The 15,346-nt window shown below is 33.4% G+C and overlaps 1 protein-coding gene and 1 long non-coding RNA gene across 2 annotated transcripts; one reads left to right on the top strand and one right to left on the bottom strand.

Moving 5' to 3' along the window:
* The first annotated feature begins 2,210 nt into the window (after positions 1-2,210).
* On the top strand, positions 2,211-7,976 carry LOC148601697 (gamma-aminobutyric acid receptor-associated protein). Its single transcript, XM_088554268.1, has 3 exons — positions 2,211-2,376; positions 4,057-4,254; positions 5,617-7,976. Exons 1-3 carry the CDS (start codon positions 2,287-2,289, stop codon positions 5,680-5,682), a joined length of 354 nt encoding a protein of 117 aa, XP_088410394.1. The 5' UTR covers positions 2,211-2,286; the 3' UTR covers positions 5,683-7,976.
* A 1,679-nt stretch (positions 7,977-9,655) lies between these two features.
* LOC148601696 (uncharacterized) lies at positions 9,656-11,453 on the bottom strand. The gene is made up of 2 exons (XR_015916967.1): positions 11,122-11,453; positions 9,656-10,688 (listed from the first exon to the last, which is right to left on the bottom strand). It is a non-coding gene; the product is annotated as an uncharacterized LOC148601696 (long non-coding RNA).
* Between the last annotated feature and the right edge of the window lie 3,893 nt (positions 11,454-15,346).

The raw sequence follows: 15,346 nt of genomic DNA, 5'->3' as shown, positions 1-15,346 counted from the left end.
ACCTTGGAATGATTTCATTCTGTTTCAAATGAAAGCTTGATAGGCTTTGGTGACATTGAATATGATACAAATATGTCACTGATTTCAAGTTTTAAGAGCGGGAAGGTTACATTGAATTTTCAAAGATGAATTATATGAACGGTTATCATTGGACTTTCTGTAGGTAGCTTAGAAACACCGCCAGTAGCATTCAGGTCATTGCGGTTACGAAGTCACCCGATTTTAGAGCATATCGCAACTTCGCTTGAGTTCGTAACATTTCGGACTCACTCAAAGTCTGCCGATCTTAGCCGATTGTCGAACAACAATATAATTATTAAATGTTTTCAAAAAAGGAATTCACTTATTTTGCAAGTAATGTTCAAAGGCATGATGTCAAAAGATGTGAAATGGAAAAGAACATGAATGTGTATTATCAAGCATCATCCTTGCATAGTCTTCCTTAAATCGACCTAAAACATTCAAGTTTCAACTCAATTCTGAACATCCATACACATATCTACACTTTGGTTTATGGTGAAAATAAGAAAGTCATTGATTGATTATGAGTTTAGTAGAGCATTGAAATCGCCTTTATGTTGAAAGCCAAAATCAGTGACATAGAAAATTTGACAATATAGCGACGTCGAAGACTTCAGTCTTTGATTTTATATTGTCCTCCAAATCATTTTTTAGCTATTTTGTAAATAACTTCTGCTAATGAGTTCCAATTGTTCTTTAAAATGATTAATTATATACGTGTATCAACAGCAACATACATGCACCCTCTGCCTGTCTAGAGAGGGAACATTGCCACTATTACCTTAAATAACTATTATACTTATAATGATTTATGATTATATGTTACCATGCAATATCATAAAATAAGCTTGAATAAGAACCATTTTGAAGTACTTTATGCATACATTGTATAAAAAAAATAAATGTGAATATTTTCAATCTACTTAAAATAAGACCTATCAATTGTTCCATTCAGTCACTGCATGTGTGACTGAATGGAACAGTTAGTACATTATAGGTCTAATTTTAATCAAATTGGAATATTTTGTTTGCAGGTACTCACTGGTCATAAACGACTCGGTCGGCCAGTTTCCGTAGCAGCAGCCTGACACAGCTCTGGGAAGTTCCCTGGTCTTATTCTTGACACGACTCGGGCAACCATCCGCTGCCGGTAGCCTAGTAAACAACCATACTTTCAAGAAAGACAAAGCGTGACAAAGAAGATTCGAAGATATTTACAAAACGGTTCTAGATTTTAAAAAAAGACATTGAGCACATTGAAAAAAATGTTGCAACACAAGACTTCAGAAATGACAGGTTGGCACTATCATTCAGATATATTCGTCACGTGCATCATCTTTTTTCTCCCAGACAGATTTTCTTTCCAGTGGCATTCTAATTAACTAATATTCTAAAACAACAAGTTCAGGCTACATATTAATAGGGCTCAATTTTATCCATTGTTTGTTTTTATCTGCGCAGAATTCTCCCTATTATTTTTGTCATAAAAACGGGTCCCGATTAAGTGTAAATTTACACAGGTGAGAAAATGAACGTATTTGTACCCGTCAGGTAATTTGGTCACTGATGAGAACAGGGCCTTAGAAGTGACATTAAATACTCTCTGGGAAAACTTTGTCAGAACTCTGGCAACTATTTATAGATATCTGTCTCCTAAATACGATTTACTCTTTAAAATATTGAAGAATAGCCCTGTTTCTCTCGCGGTCATTTATATTCATATATCTTCCGGCAAATTATAACATTGATATCATGATATGACCTCCGGGAAGTTCCATACTCCTTGCAGAATCTACTCCCGTACCGAGAGAAGAAGGAGAAGATGGAAGTAATAACTATTATAGACTTAGTATCTCGATCCATCGGAATTGACTCAGCGCTTCGGTACATTGACTATTTTGACTGCTTCCTCAGAAATACAAAACAGGGGAACAGTTCACATTTAGACATGACGTCACTGGACATGAGTTATATTTAGAAATTGGTAAATCGAAAACATGTGATCATTTGTCAAAAAAACAACAGAAAATAGTTATCCCTTCGTGTATATAAGCAAAACTGGGAAGGGTTCTTATTCATTATTTATTTTATTTGACAAAATATAAAAAAGGAATCGAATTCTAGACCTGTTGAATTTAATGCGCACTACACGAAGGAACTATATTTTGTGCGTATGAATTAATTTGTTTACATCAGGAGGAATCGGCCATATTTGTTGACATTTTGTACATAAACTAAAACGAAAGACGTTATAATACCTAAACAATGAAGTGGGAATACAAAGAAGAGCATCCATTTGAGAAAAGAAGAGCTGAAGGAGAAAAGATTAGGAAGAAATACCCCGATCGCGTTCCAGTGAGTTGAAAACTTGAAACTGTCAATGTATTTCTAATATATTTCTTACACTGTCTCCGATTTTTTTTCAACACAAGACCACTTGGTGACAGGCCAGTGACACGCCATTTCAGCTAAAGATTTCATCATTTAGCCAAATCAATTTACTGGATATACAACGTTTAAATCTTTTACCTGATACTACCACCAACTCACAGGGGCTTGGTAGAATGTATTTTAGTAACATATATGCTCTCTAGGCAAGAGGTGATTGATTGATTGTTTGGGTTTAACGCCCGAGCAGCAATAATTCAGCTTTATTCAGGCGATGAACATGAAATGGATGATAAAATGATCATGAAATGATGATGAAATGAAAAATCAAATGGGACACAAGAATAATATGGTTGACAAATTTAGATTGCCACTACTAGAAGTAGGGAGGGATGGGTAGGGTCAGGCAATTTAGCCTCCTGTGGCGTAGCGCAAATGTTCCTACTCCTATTGAATACCAAAGCAGGGTTCCGTTAAATGCGAGGAAACTGGCATCTTTCCCATCATAGTGCACCACTATGGTTTGCGGTCAAGTTATCTGTATAAAAGCCTGACAACCCTGGCATGTAACATGCCAGGGGTACCCCATTCCACCACCTGGGGCACACAACGCAGTTGCTCTGTCGGCAAAGCACCTTGGCCCCTGGCTAGGGTTCTGAGTACTATTTAGTTGCCTTTTAGGACAAGCTTAGCACTGTTGCGGGCCTATTCTTTTGACACCCTGACCTCAACGGATCCACTCAGCAATGGGAACCTCAGAAAAAATCAAAAGAGAATTTATGAGTTGCTTACCACCTTTAATTCAAGTGAATTTTTTCTCGCCAGAAATCACTCTTTGACTGATTTTTTTATGCCAAAATGGAGTTGATACATTTTATTTCTGTAATAAACCATCCCTACACTCTAAATTTCTCTTTAAACATTGATTTTACGCAGTTTTTTCACCAGGTATCAGACGACGGACAATTACTATGACCAGAAGTGAAAGTATTGGCGCACAGTAAGGTCTAAAATGTGTAATCCGAACCCATACTAGTATCGACTTTTCCTCATACCCAAATTCTGTTTTGCTAAAATATTCATTCTTACAGTAAGTTAAGAAGTGAACATAACATGAGTTGTTGGAAAAGTACATTTCCATTCATTTCTGGTAAAGAAACGTACCGTAATAATGAATTTTTCACCAAATCCCCTAAAATAATTAAATGGAAAATTGCTTTGTCTTGTATGTATACATGTATTTATTGTGATGTCATTTATCTTTCAGTTGAAGGAGAGTTCAGTATGCCAGCAGTGGGAAAGCATATTATTTTCCTCCATTGGCATTCACAAGTGTCGATTTTCCTTTTTGGTAGTCAATATTAAGACTGTTATGAACATGAACGTGGTCATGAACTGTTGTACAGATATCCTTGGGAGTACAAGTGCAGAAAATGTAGACAAAAGTCTCCTTAATACTGTACTCTATAGTACACTACTTCTTTTAGGGAAATATTCAGACCATACAGGAGTGTAGAAGGTTGTTTTAAATCATTTTGTATCAAAGAAAGTAAGTTTCAATGTACATAATGTATGTAAGTCAAGATTAAGTATGTACATGTACAACATGTACTGTCATTTCTTTCAAATCTGAAATATTTATTCTAGGTAATTGTGGAGAAAGCGCCAAAGGCAAGAGTTGGAGATTTGGATAAGAAGAAATATCTTGTTCCTTCAGACTTAACAGTTGGACAGTTTTATTTCCTAATCAGAAAAAGGATACATTTGCGACCTGAGGATGCTTTGTTTTTCTTTGTTAATAATGTGATTCCACCTACCAGTGCAACAATGGGCTCTCTCTACCAGGTAAATGTAATTCATGCAATACACATGTACATTTTGTACAATGTACATTTTATGTACATAATGTTCAGTGTAATACAAACATAATCTCATTCCTTTTTGAGAAAGTGAAGTCTTTTACATTTTGTGCATGTACGAAAATGCAGATGTACAAATGTATTCTTGAGTTACTATGCATGTACATTATACAAAGTATGTAACATGGGAATTCAATTTTTAATTCAAACTCTTAATGCAGAATGATCCTTTCTTCAATTTTACTGCTAAATATACATTTGTACAATGTATTCTTGTAGAACACATACATGTATAATCATATTCCACTCTGTACAAGTATTTTTTTTTATATTATACAATGTAGATCAATTGCAGCTAAATAAACATTTAAAAACTTAATGACTGAGCATGAACATCATTCTTACATCAATGTACATGTACAGTGCATGCTACTGTTCATTGTTCGTCACTGTTGACTTGCTTGGTTTGTTTATATTTGAGAACAAAATAATTGTGGTCATGTACATGTATAATGGTACATGTACCATGCTTCATGTACATGAGTAATAATACTTCACTATAAATAAATTTCTCTACGATTTGGTAGTTCCGTCTGTACTCCTTGGATGACTAGATATTTGCAATATCATCCACAAGTGATTTGAAAAATTTGCTGTTGCAGTTGGTTTGTGTGATTGTATGTCATTTTCGATAAAACCATATTGTTCAAAACGACATTGTGACGTTTCTAACAATGTTTTCCCACACCATTGCTAGTGATTTAGCTAGAACTATTCACTTTAGTCATTGACTTATCAAATTGTCAAGTGACTTTTAAATTAGGTCCAAAAAACACAAAATTAGTCTTATTCATTTTCACTTCTGTCAGAACATCTTTTAGCCATTCATACATGTACATGTGTAGTTCTGGTTTTACAATGTACTTTTTAAAGATATAGGAAGTTGCTCATGCTCAGTCCATAATATTCCTAAAATAAACAAAGTGATTTACATGTACATGTGCATTTTGTTAATCTACATGTACATGTATACAAATGTATGTAAATCATTGTTTATTTTACATACATGTATTTACAAATGTAAGCAGTGATCTCCCCATAACTTTTAAATAGCACAGTGCTTAATGGCATAGCACTGTTCTTTTGGCCTTTTCCAAAATTTTAGCACAGTGTCCATTATGCATTGTAACTAAAATTAATTACTAATAGCACAGTGCTAAGAATCATAGTGCTGCGAAGTTCAGCACTATAAAAATGTAATCTTATGACTTAATGTACATGTAATACATTGTATTACATGTATGTGCTCCTTTTTCTACAAATGACACAATTTCTAATTTGTATGTAGGAACACCACGAAGAAGATTTCTTTCTGTATATTGCTTATAGTGATGAAAGTGTTTATGGTGCATGAGTGAATGGACCAAATCTGCACAGGGAACCAGGCACAAGACATAATTATCTTATACATGTATCAGTCAAGATATTTGTAAACAAATAAGTTGATTGGACCACAATGTTATGAATCATTATCTGTACTTGTAGTCAATAGTCATTAGAACCTTACTTGCTGTTTTAAATTTAAAGGTTTTAACATTCTTTTTTAAATACTATTTGAAATCTGCCAGTAATTTTTATCTTGAGAATGTTTAAAATCCAAGATTCAATTTAGTATGAAGTTTGTATTGAAATCTGACAAAAGAACTGTTATAAGCTATAGTTTTAAATTGTATTTCAGTTTTATCTGTGCAGTTTTTGTATGGTATTACATGTACTAGACTTGTGTGATACATGTAGTTCTCCCTCGTAAGCAACGGTGGAGAATTATTGTTTTCCACAAAATTTCAAGTGTTGTATTTCAAAAGTTGCAGTCTTTTGGGAAATTTTTTAGCTTTTGGCTTCTTTTTTTTTTCTGTTTAACCAGGTTTATCTTTGGAATCTTTTTCTACCAGAAGTTACCATACAATGTTCCTTCATTTATTCTTCTTTAAAATAGAGTTTGTTAATCTCACTTACATGTACATGCACATGAAGTTTAATTTCCATTTTAAACTTGAAATGAAGCAATGTGCAGATAATGATCTTTAAACGAACTCCTGCATATGTGTAGTAAAATTATACAATGTAAAACAGCTGAATGAAATATACTAGTATATTGGAATACACAAATACTAATCATATACACTACTGTCAACCAAAATTTTAATTTCTCCACTCTTCACAGTGGTCACTCGTGTCCTTCACTGTGACTCTGCCAAAGTAGAAACTTGGATAAAATTGCTTTATTTCGTTACTTATCAATATTTTTCCTGTCTATAACTTAGAAATGTTATTAAACTACTAGAACCATTAAATATACCTTGTTATAAAGACAGGAATAGTAAACTACAGACAATTATTTTAAATGGTGACCCCACAGAGGAGGTAGAGACACTGTGACTCCACTAATAATATTTCCATTGTGGAGAGTGGAGAAATTGAAATTTGTGTTGAAAGTAGTGCATAATGGATAAAAATGAGTGTTTTGGAGATGAATATCAAACATGTTTTAGAATTATACTACTATTTTGGGAATGCATATCATGCTGGGTTTTATTATGATTAATTTTTTTGTCTTTTCTGTCTATTCATTGTGTTTTTATTGAAAGACAACATCATTCAAATTTACATGAACTTTTTAAATTTAATTAAAAACATGACTGAATATATTTATATATATTTTTAAGAAAAATAAAATAAAGCAGTACTGAGTTGCATGGATGTCAGTTAAACAGTGTTCTCCCCATCATTTTTGGATGGTGCTGTATTCAGTATGCATGATGGGACATTATTATTAGGTCATGTGTCGAAACGTGCCTCTCATGACCTGGTAGGATGTTGTAAATGACCTTGGGACACATGGTTATTAATCCCCACAATACATGTTGTTAACTTATTTTATAGCGCAGTGCTGATAGCCACAATACTGACATTGATAGTGCAGCACTTTCAGGGCCTGGGGAGAACACTGTTAATAATAGTTGTCTCTGAGTTAATGATGGCTTTAAATGTTATGACTGACACATTAAATTGCATCTATGCAACCCTAGTTAGCTCTACAAATACATAAAATAAACTTGGAAATTATCTTTTTTTATTCTTTCTGCAGGTAAAGGAATTTTAATATACTTTATAATGTGATAAAGAGTTAAGATTTTTTTGTTTTACATGTTTTATGTTTGATTGGCTGAGAGGTTAATCATGTGATGTGTATATATTGTTGTATCATTCCATTTTAATTGAGAATGTTTTTTGTGTGTAGCTTTTAAAACCCCATCTACATTAAAAAAACACACACACATTTTAAAGCCCAAATTGAACGATTGGTTTAATCAGATTGCTTCCCAGAAAAGCAAAAAAATTGTACATGTACTAAAGTACATGTATCATCTTTTTTTTCTTGCTGCCAATTGGTGTTATTGGATCAATGATTAATTAAACAGCCTGGAAAAGACACATCGAATGACATACATGTATTTTTATACTGTGACATGAAAGAAATATACATCATTTTTGGTAAGAGGGAGAAAATATAAAATTAGCAGAAAAAATATTTTTAGCTAGGAAATATTGAACTACTGCTTTTATCATTCTGGAGCTTCTAACCTTTCACGTATTGATTTATGCATATATGTAAATGTTCATCAGAAATAAAATATTGTTACATAATGCTGTTCTGACTTCAGTCTGTTATAAACATTATCCAGTTAATTGTTTCTTGAAACAAAAGGAAGGTTAACATTGGTAGATAGTGAAAAGCTGTGGCAAGCCAACTGGCCTATGGAGAGCCTGCTTTTTTATACGACCGTATATTTTTTCATCCAGTCATCATCGGCTTCCGTTAAATTTCGTTTACTATATTTTTCTACTACGCCCCCCCCCCCACAATGCAGTTTCATAATGGTATGGCACTGATCTTTATTAGGAAGGTTGATATTGATTACATTGGGTGTGAAAAAACATTTTCCTGTAAATTCATATTGATGTTTCACAAACTGACACAAAGGTCGTATTTGGATTGAAAAAAATATGCTGTCGATCAATTGTTGAAGTACATGTAGATTAAGTAGATCCTGCGATCACTTTTATACCTAGCTGTCCAAACCGCTCAAGCGAAAAGGAAACATTATTCTTGCATATATAATAACATACTTATGCCTGCCTTTTATGTAAATATATGATCATTTTATAAAATTGCGTTCGTATAATGGTACGGCGCTGTCAGTGTTGTCATCCATAGACTTTTGTCGTGCAATATCTTGATTGGTCTGCATTTTTTGTATACAGTGGGTCTAACATTCCATAATACAATAATAAGGAAGTAAACCTAAGGTAAGGGACACAATTGTTACAAATCATTGGAACGTTTATTTTCAGCATTTTACAACAATATCATGTAAGCATCAAAGTAACTTGGATTGATTAAATTCTGTTTCAAATGAAAGCTTGATAGGCTTTGGTGAAATTGAATATGATACAAACATATCACTGATTTCAAGAGTTATGTCCCTTACTCTAGGTCTACATGCTGAAGTATATGAGTTAGGTGTTATTAAGTATTACTCCAACTTGAGTAGGTTATATAGTGGTAGGGGTACATATCCTTTCTTCCTTCTTTCCGCGTTACGTGGAGTGTAAGGGTTACCCATTTCTATTTTGTTACTCCTACGTTATACATGTACATCACTGAATCTTTATTATATATTTCCATTGTGCATCAGATCTCCTATTTAAAAATTTAAACTAAAACCATTAGGAGATTTCAAGTACAAGTAGCAAAAACATGAACATTGTCATTTAAAGTTGGGGACACGGGTGTATCGATCTCATCCGTTACTCCACATACACCATTGAATGGGGATTTCTTGAAACTTTCACCGTGGAAGAATCGTCATTAAACATATTCTAATTTAGATTTTGATCCAAATCAATGTTCATATTATCAAACGGGGGAGTATAGTAACAAGTAAGTGAACAGTTTTTTTTTTAGTTAAGTACTCGATTCGATTAATATTCGTAAGTAAAAATTTATAACCAAATTAGGTTTTGACATACATTTGATATCAAAGTAAAGTATATCCCCTAATTCAACGATTCCTTCAACTATAGTCATAAAATAAGGTAAGAAATTATAGACCCTCTCGGGTAGAATAAAATAAGTAGCAGTCTTTGTAAGAATCATGCAAATTCTGTAAAATGTGACAGACCTAAAAAGTGTACATTTTTGTTATTAAATTGCTTCATTGGTCTATATGATGAAATGTATGATTATTCATTCCAATCTATCTGCTCTTGGGAGATAATCAACATGGACCCTCCAATAGTTTCTATTGTTCTTTAGTGTCATATACAGAGGTAACTCCCTTTATTTTGAATTCTACGGTACATTCTATATAATTCATATCTCTTATGAACATTGGTTATATGAAAAACCTCATGTTAATTTCTGTTTACTATAAAGTTTTTAAACAAAATATCAAAAATAAAAACAATATGTAGGCTTTCCAACCATGAATCACATTTTGCATGATTCTTAGCTGGAGTGCTAATTAATACAATGACAATGATTTTAGAAAGAGTGCAAATACTATCGTGAATAATCCTCAAAGGTCTTGAATAGTATTTCTGCGCAAGGGTTGCCCCCCTTTGTATATTCTACGTGATCATCACTGCTTTAATATAACTTCACACTTCGCGCAATAAGCAATATACACATGGAAAGTTTATGCTATTTTTCAATAGACACAATCTTTATCATAGCTATTTCTTAAATATATAATATACATACAACTAGAACAGATATTGTGTAAATGTCAAGAGACAGCAAACCCACCGGGATGAAAATGTCAACCAAAGGCCACCCATAGATCATTAATGAACAACATATACGAAAAAATCCTCATACCACAGGGCAAGCTGCCGCTGGCCATAAAACATCATTGTATACATTTGATAATAAAATATCTGCTTTTAATGTTATATTACGAAAAAATCTTTTTCGAACAAGCAACGGTGTGTCCATTCAGCACTAACATTTGTATCTCTCCTTGGTTTTATTAACTCTTTTGTTGAAACCTTGAAAAATATGAAAATGTTTCCTTATAACATTGATCAGTTTGTTATGAATTGTTTTTGAATTGTATATTTTTTAGGGAATGTTCAGCTAGCTCTGTATCGAGACAAGGTTGTAAAATTACTAGATTTAACTGACCTATAGGTTGTATACTGTCAATCGTATCTCTGTGGCCTCGAAATGCTAAGTTTTGCCGACCACACGCACAAACAGTTTCAACTGTAGTTGGAGAACTTGTTAATTCTCTTTTCCCCCTTTTGATCAAGTCCACTTTGTTTAATGCTTTAATTACCGCTGACCGGACCGATCTAAAAAATAGACCAAATGTCATGCAATGCGTATGTGCCTAATACCCTGTGCCAAGTAACCAAGTACATTAATTGTTTTCTGCAAGGATGGGTTTTCGTTCTACGAATATTTAGTTTGTGATGAAAAAATAAGTAGCTCCTTGATATTCTTCTCCTATACAATGTACAATCATGTGCAATGTTATAAAACATTCTGAAATTGTACATAGCATATGAAAAAAAATAAATTTTATTTTCAAATTTAACCTTTTGTAGAATGCTATTTCATCTTGTGAAACCAAACCAATGTATTAGCTGGCGCCTGTATATACATCACTGAAATTTACCCGTTATAAAATAAAAATCAAAAGATTAGCACCAGTTTTCACAAAGTTTACGAACTAATAATAAGGTGTTTATAATATTGTTTGTTAGTGTGAATGTAAATATTTACCTCCGTTGCATCTTGTCCACACCATGACACTCTCTTTATCATGTAACAAACATATTGGTTGTTTGGCACGAAGTGTTAGTGAAATTTTGACGGGAAAAGAATTTCGTTTGAATTTTCATAGGTGTTGTCTTAGTAGGTTTCACTTTGTTGAAGATTGCACCGCTATGTTGTAAAATTGTCGATGCCTCGACCTAACGGGAATACGCGAGACTTCTTGTAACATACGCTGTGCGTCTGCGTTAAAAGTTCAAAATAATCTCTTTCTTACTGCATACATGTACAATGTATAACGCAATTTCCGAAATATGTCAGACCCGACAGAAAATTTTGAGTCACTCTTGTTTCAGGGCATCGTTGATAACATTCCTATTATCTGTTTTTAATGTAAATATAGTTTGGCTCATTATTAGCAGGTAGTGTATAAAAAAATCCCTGTTAATAACAGAGTCATGACTCATTACAGAGTAAAATTGTTTATATGAAAAAAGCTGGTGTTACATCTGTGAATTGAAATTTGGATTTTATTCAAAAATATATCTTCTTTGATTAGAAAGTAAAGGGTAACGATTCAGGGGTTCAGGGAGCAGACTCCGTGTACACTCCTGAAATTGTGTAAATATTACTTGAGTCACAGGGGCTTGTTTACACTTTCAAATATGTAGGCCGATTAGTCGAGAATACTCAAACGTAATAGCGAATCCTTTTGGTTGTTTTCTAGATGTACTGAATATATTTAGGCAAAAATGGCTAAATTGGGGAAAATGATGTGCCGCCCATTGCCTAATTAGAATGGTACTTAAGCAGGTAGACCTAGGATAAGGGACGTAACTCATGAAATCAGTGATATGTTTGTATCACATTCAATTTCACCAAAGTCTCTCAAGCTTTCGTTTGAAGCAGAATAAAATGAATCCGAGTTAATTAGATGTTACATAAGGCTGATGTAAAATGCTGAATACAAACGTTCCAATGATTTTTAAGAGTTATATCCCTTATCCTAGGTCTACCTCCTCAAAGAACACATCCTAATCAAAATAACAAAGAAACAAAGGTAAATAACCCACACGAAAAGTGTTGAATATATTAACCTTACTTGTACCTTGATTTATGTACTTCCATTATACATAGTATACAGTGTATATTATGGAGAGGACTTCGTAAGTATGAATTTACGTGTGTCTAATCCTTCTTGTTATTTGACAAATAAAATATGTTTAAACTAAAACAATGTAACTGACGAACAGAATGTTGTTACTGTCAGTGATTCTGTATCGCAGAGCATGATTTGAAGAAAAAAATAACATATATCCTTCATTAGAATGGAACGAGTCCGTGCCTGATTTGAATTATTGCCTATTAGAATAGAGTTACTGCCCTTAGAACAGAAAATTTGAGATACATTGTAAGTTTCCGTTGGAATTGTGTTTTCTAATTTGCTCTGAATCTGCACAATGTTTTTCTATCAGTGTTACTACTTTCCTAAGCAATTCTGTTCTCGATTCTACATTTTATTTATCATTCAACTTCAAATCTCTTTAAAAATGTCATTTACTTGATATCGATATTAAACACGTAATGAGGTTAACCCTTGGTGTTAATTTTTTCTTTAAGTTGTTCACAGTTTGTCACTCTTGACACTTTATCACATTTCATAAATTATATATTGTATTACGAAACTATAGTCACCTCAAACTATGTCAAGAAGGCTGCTAATGTAAACGACACTTGTAATTCTCTTTATTTTGTTTAACGTTAGACACCTCCCAAACCGCTTAAATTATATTTCTTTAATGATTATTATAAGTATTTACCAATGAAACTACATGCTTATAAATATTCAAGATATTTGTACCTTTAGTCTAGCTAAGGAGACGACCTTTTGATTCTGAGGAAAAATGGGAGGGCTGGTGGGGTCCGAATATTTATTGGCGGGTCAGATAATTTTTTTTTAAACCATCACTGTACGGTGTGTTTATTTTCTAGGAGGTATAGGAGTGAAGGCTAGAATTTTTACTTTCAACTTTTTCATGGCCAAAATTTTTATTTGCAAAATCTGCCAGCCATCAGAATCAAATGATCGTCCTCACAGCATTACATGTCGTGGTTTAGATTTGAAAAAGTACATAAAGAACAGATGTTCTTCTGTTTTTCTTCTGTAGTTCAGGATCTTTATTACGCTTGCGTCTTCATCCATTTCGATGTTGTTTCTCCCAATGTCTGCGTCTGGTCCATAAAATGTAGCCTCCGCGGTCCATTAAAGTCGAATGCCGCACTAACGCCAAACTTTACTTGTTATGTGGTTACAAAATTAAATTACAAAGATTTCAGATGATTCGTTTCTAGAATAGATTGATAGTTCTAATTTTACAGGAGTCACAGACGAATTTACGGAAGTAATTTCAATCGTATCTTTTCATTTAGATGACCCGACATATGTGGTTTTATGTGCTATGCCATAATAGTTGATATACTGTTTTGTTAATTCGTAACAAATTATAGAACAAATAAATGTCATGTGAATCTACATACTCAGTAGATCAATGTGAGGAGTCTGTTGTGTCCCGTAAATCGAATAGAAGCGACCTATATTAGTGTCTACTAGCTTAACCTATAAGAGCGTGTATAGTTCTAATCGTAATTTCTTTCATCTTTCGTGTTACATGCTTTGGTTGTCAGGCTATAATACTGAAAATCTGACCGTAAACCATAGTGGTGCACTGTGTTGGGAAAGATGACACGTTCCTCGCATTTTTAAGAACCCTGTTGTGGTATTCGATAAGAGTAGGAAACTGCACTTTCCACAGGAGGCTAAATTGCCCGACCCTACCCATCCCTCCCTTTTTCTTGTGGCAATCAAAATTTGTTGACCCTGTTATCCTTGTGTCCCATCCCTTATTTTATTTCATTCTCATCATTTCATGTTCATTTTATCATCCCATTTCATGTTCATCGCCTGAATATAGCTGAAATATTGCTGCTCGGGCGTTAAACCCCAATAATCAATCAATCAATCTAAACACTTAATACACTAAATACTTAGGCACCGACCATCTTTATTCGAGGAGCGGGTGCTGGGATTATCTTGAAAAAAAAAATCAAAATAAAATATTATTTTAAATTTCAGCCAGTAAAAATTCAATATTTCCGCTTAACTTTTAAAACAATGTAGCCACCACGACCCAGAAAAAAATTGGTCTATGCCAAATGATTGGTTATTTATTCTGTCGTGACCATGACAGAATGGAATCTTAGTACTTGTGATGTTCGGCGCACATTAGCTTAATGCAAACTTCTAAAAATAGCAAAGTAGCAGTTAATTTAATATCATTAATAATATCGTGTAAAAAGCATGACAAAAACAATCACGTTTCATGTGATTTCATTTTCTCACTGAAGAGGCAAGAAGATTCCTATTTTTAGCTGTGCGAAATTTCCTTTTATCACAAATGTATTGAGATAGGACACGTGCACTTTCCTGTATAAAACAACTAGCACACTTGAGTAGAGTGAATGAACGATCATATCTTACCAATATCGAATAAGCGTGTTAAAATTATTTTGATAATTATAATAATTATTATAATTTTATCGAAAATAACGGGTGCTTGATTTTTTGCAGTTTGTTTATACTGTTTTTAAGTGACCTAAATTTTACGCATGGTCATCACGTATCACGATCAGCTTTAAATATAGGTCATTTCAACTCAAACATTTTATCAGGAAACTAACTCGGAAGTGAGAAAAAGAATCAAACACCCCCTTTTCTCATGTAAGATTGGGAAATCTCAGACACCCTTGGGTAAGATGTAATAGTTCTCTAGCTCGGATAGAGAACGATTAAATATCTTGAGATTTCCCTATCTTCCACTCGAGCAGGAGCTAGATGTTGTACTGTCCAGAATTTATGGAATTTATTTTGAATTGTATAACTTTCGAACTTTCATGTCACAGTTTCTTCTTCATATTGAGTGAATTTATAATGTTAGTAATAGTTTGATAGAACCTTAAGTAAAATTAGTAGGTCTATTGATGCGCACAAAAATTCCATGAATGATTATAATTTTTTTGCTTTCTCTTGTTACACTAATCGTTTTCATTTTATAAATTAAAACTGATTCGATGACAAATATGCTGCTTGAGATAGAACACGCACATGATATTACCTCATACTTGCTCTTTAAAAAGGCAAGACGTATTTGTAGAACACATCGTTGTTGCATCGATA

This window comes from Perna viridis, chromosome 12, assembly GCF_037379345.1.
Source record: "Perna viridis isolate PV_CMFRI_1.1 ecotype Kerala chromosome 12, ASM3737934v1, whole genome shotgun sequence".
NCBI lineage: Eukaryota > Metazoa > Mollusca > Bivalvia > Mytilida > Mytilidae > Perna > Perna viridis.
Note: the sequence above shows the minus strand (reverse complement) of the source record. Positions and strands in the feature narration are given on the sequence as shown.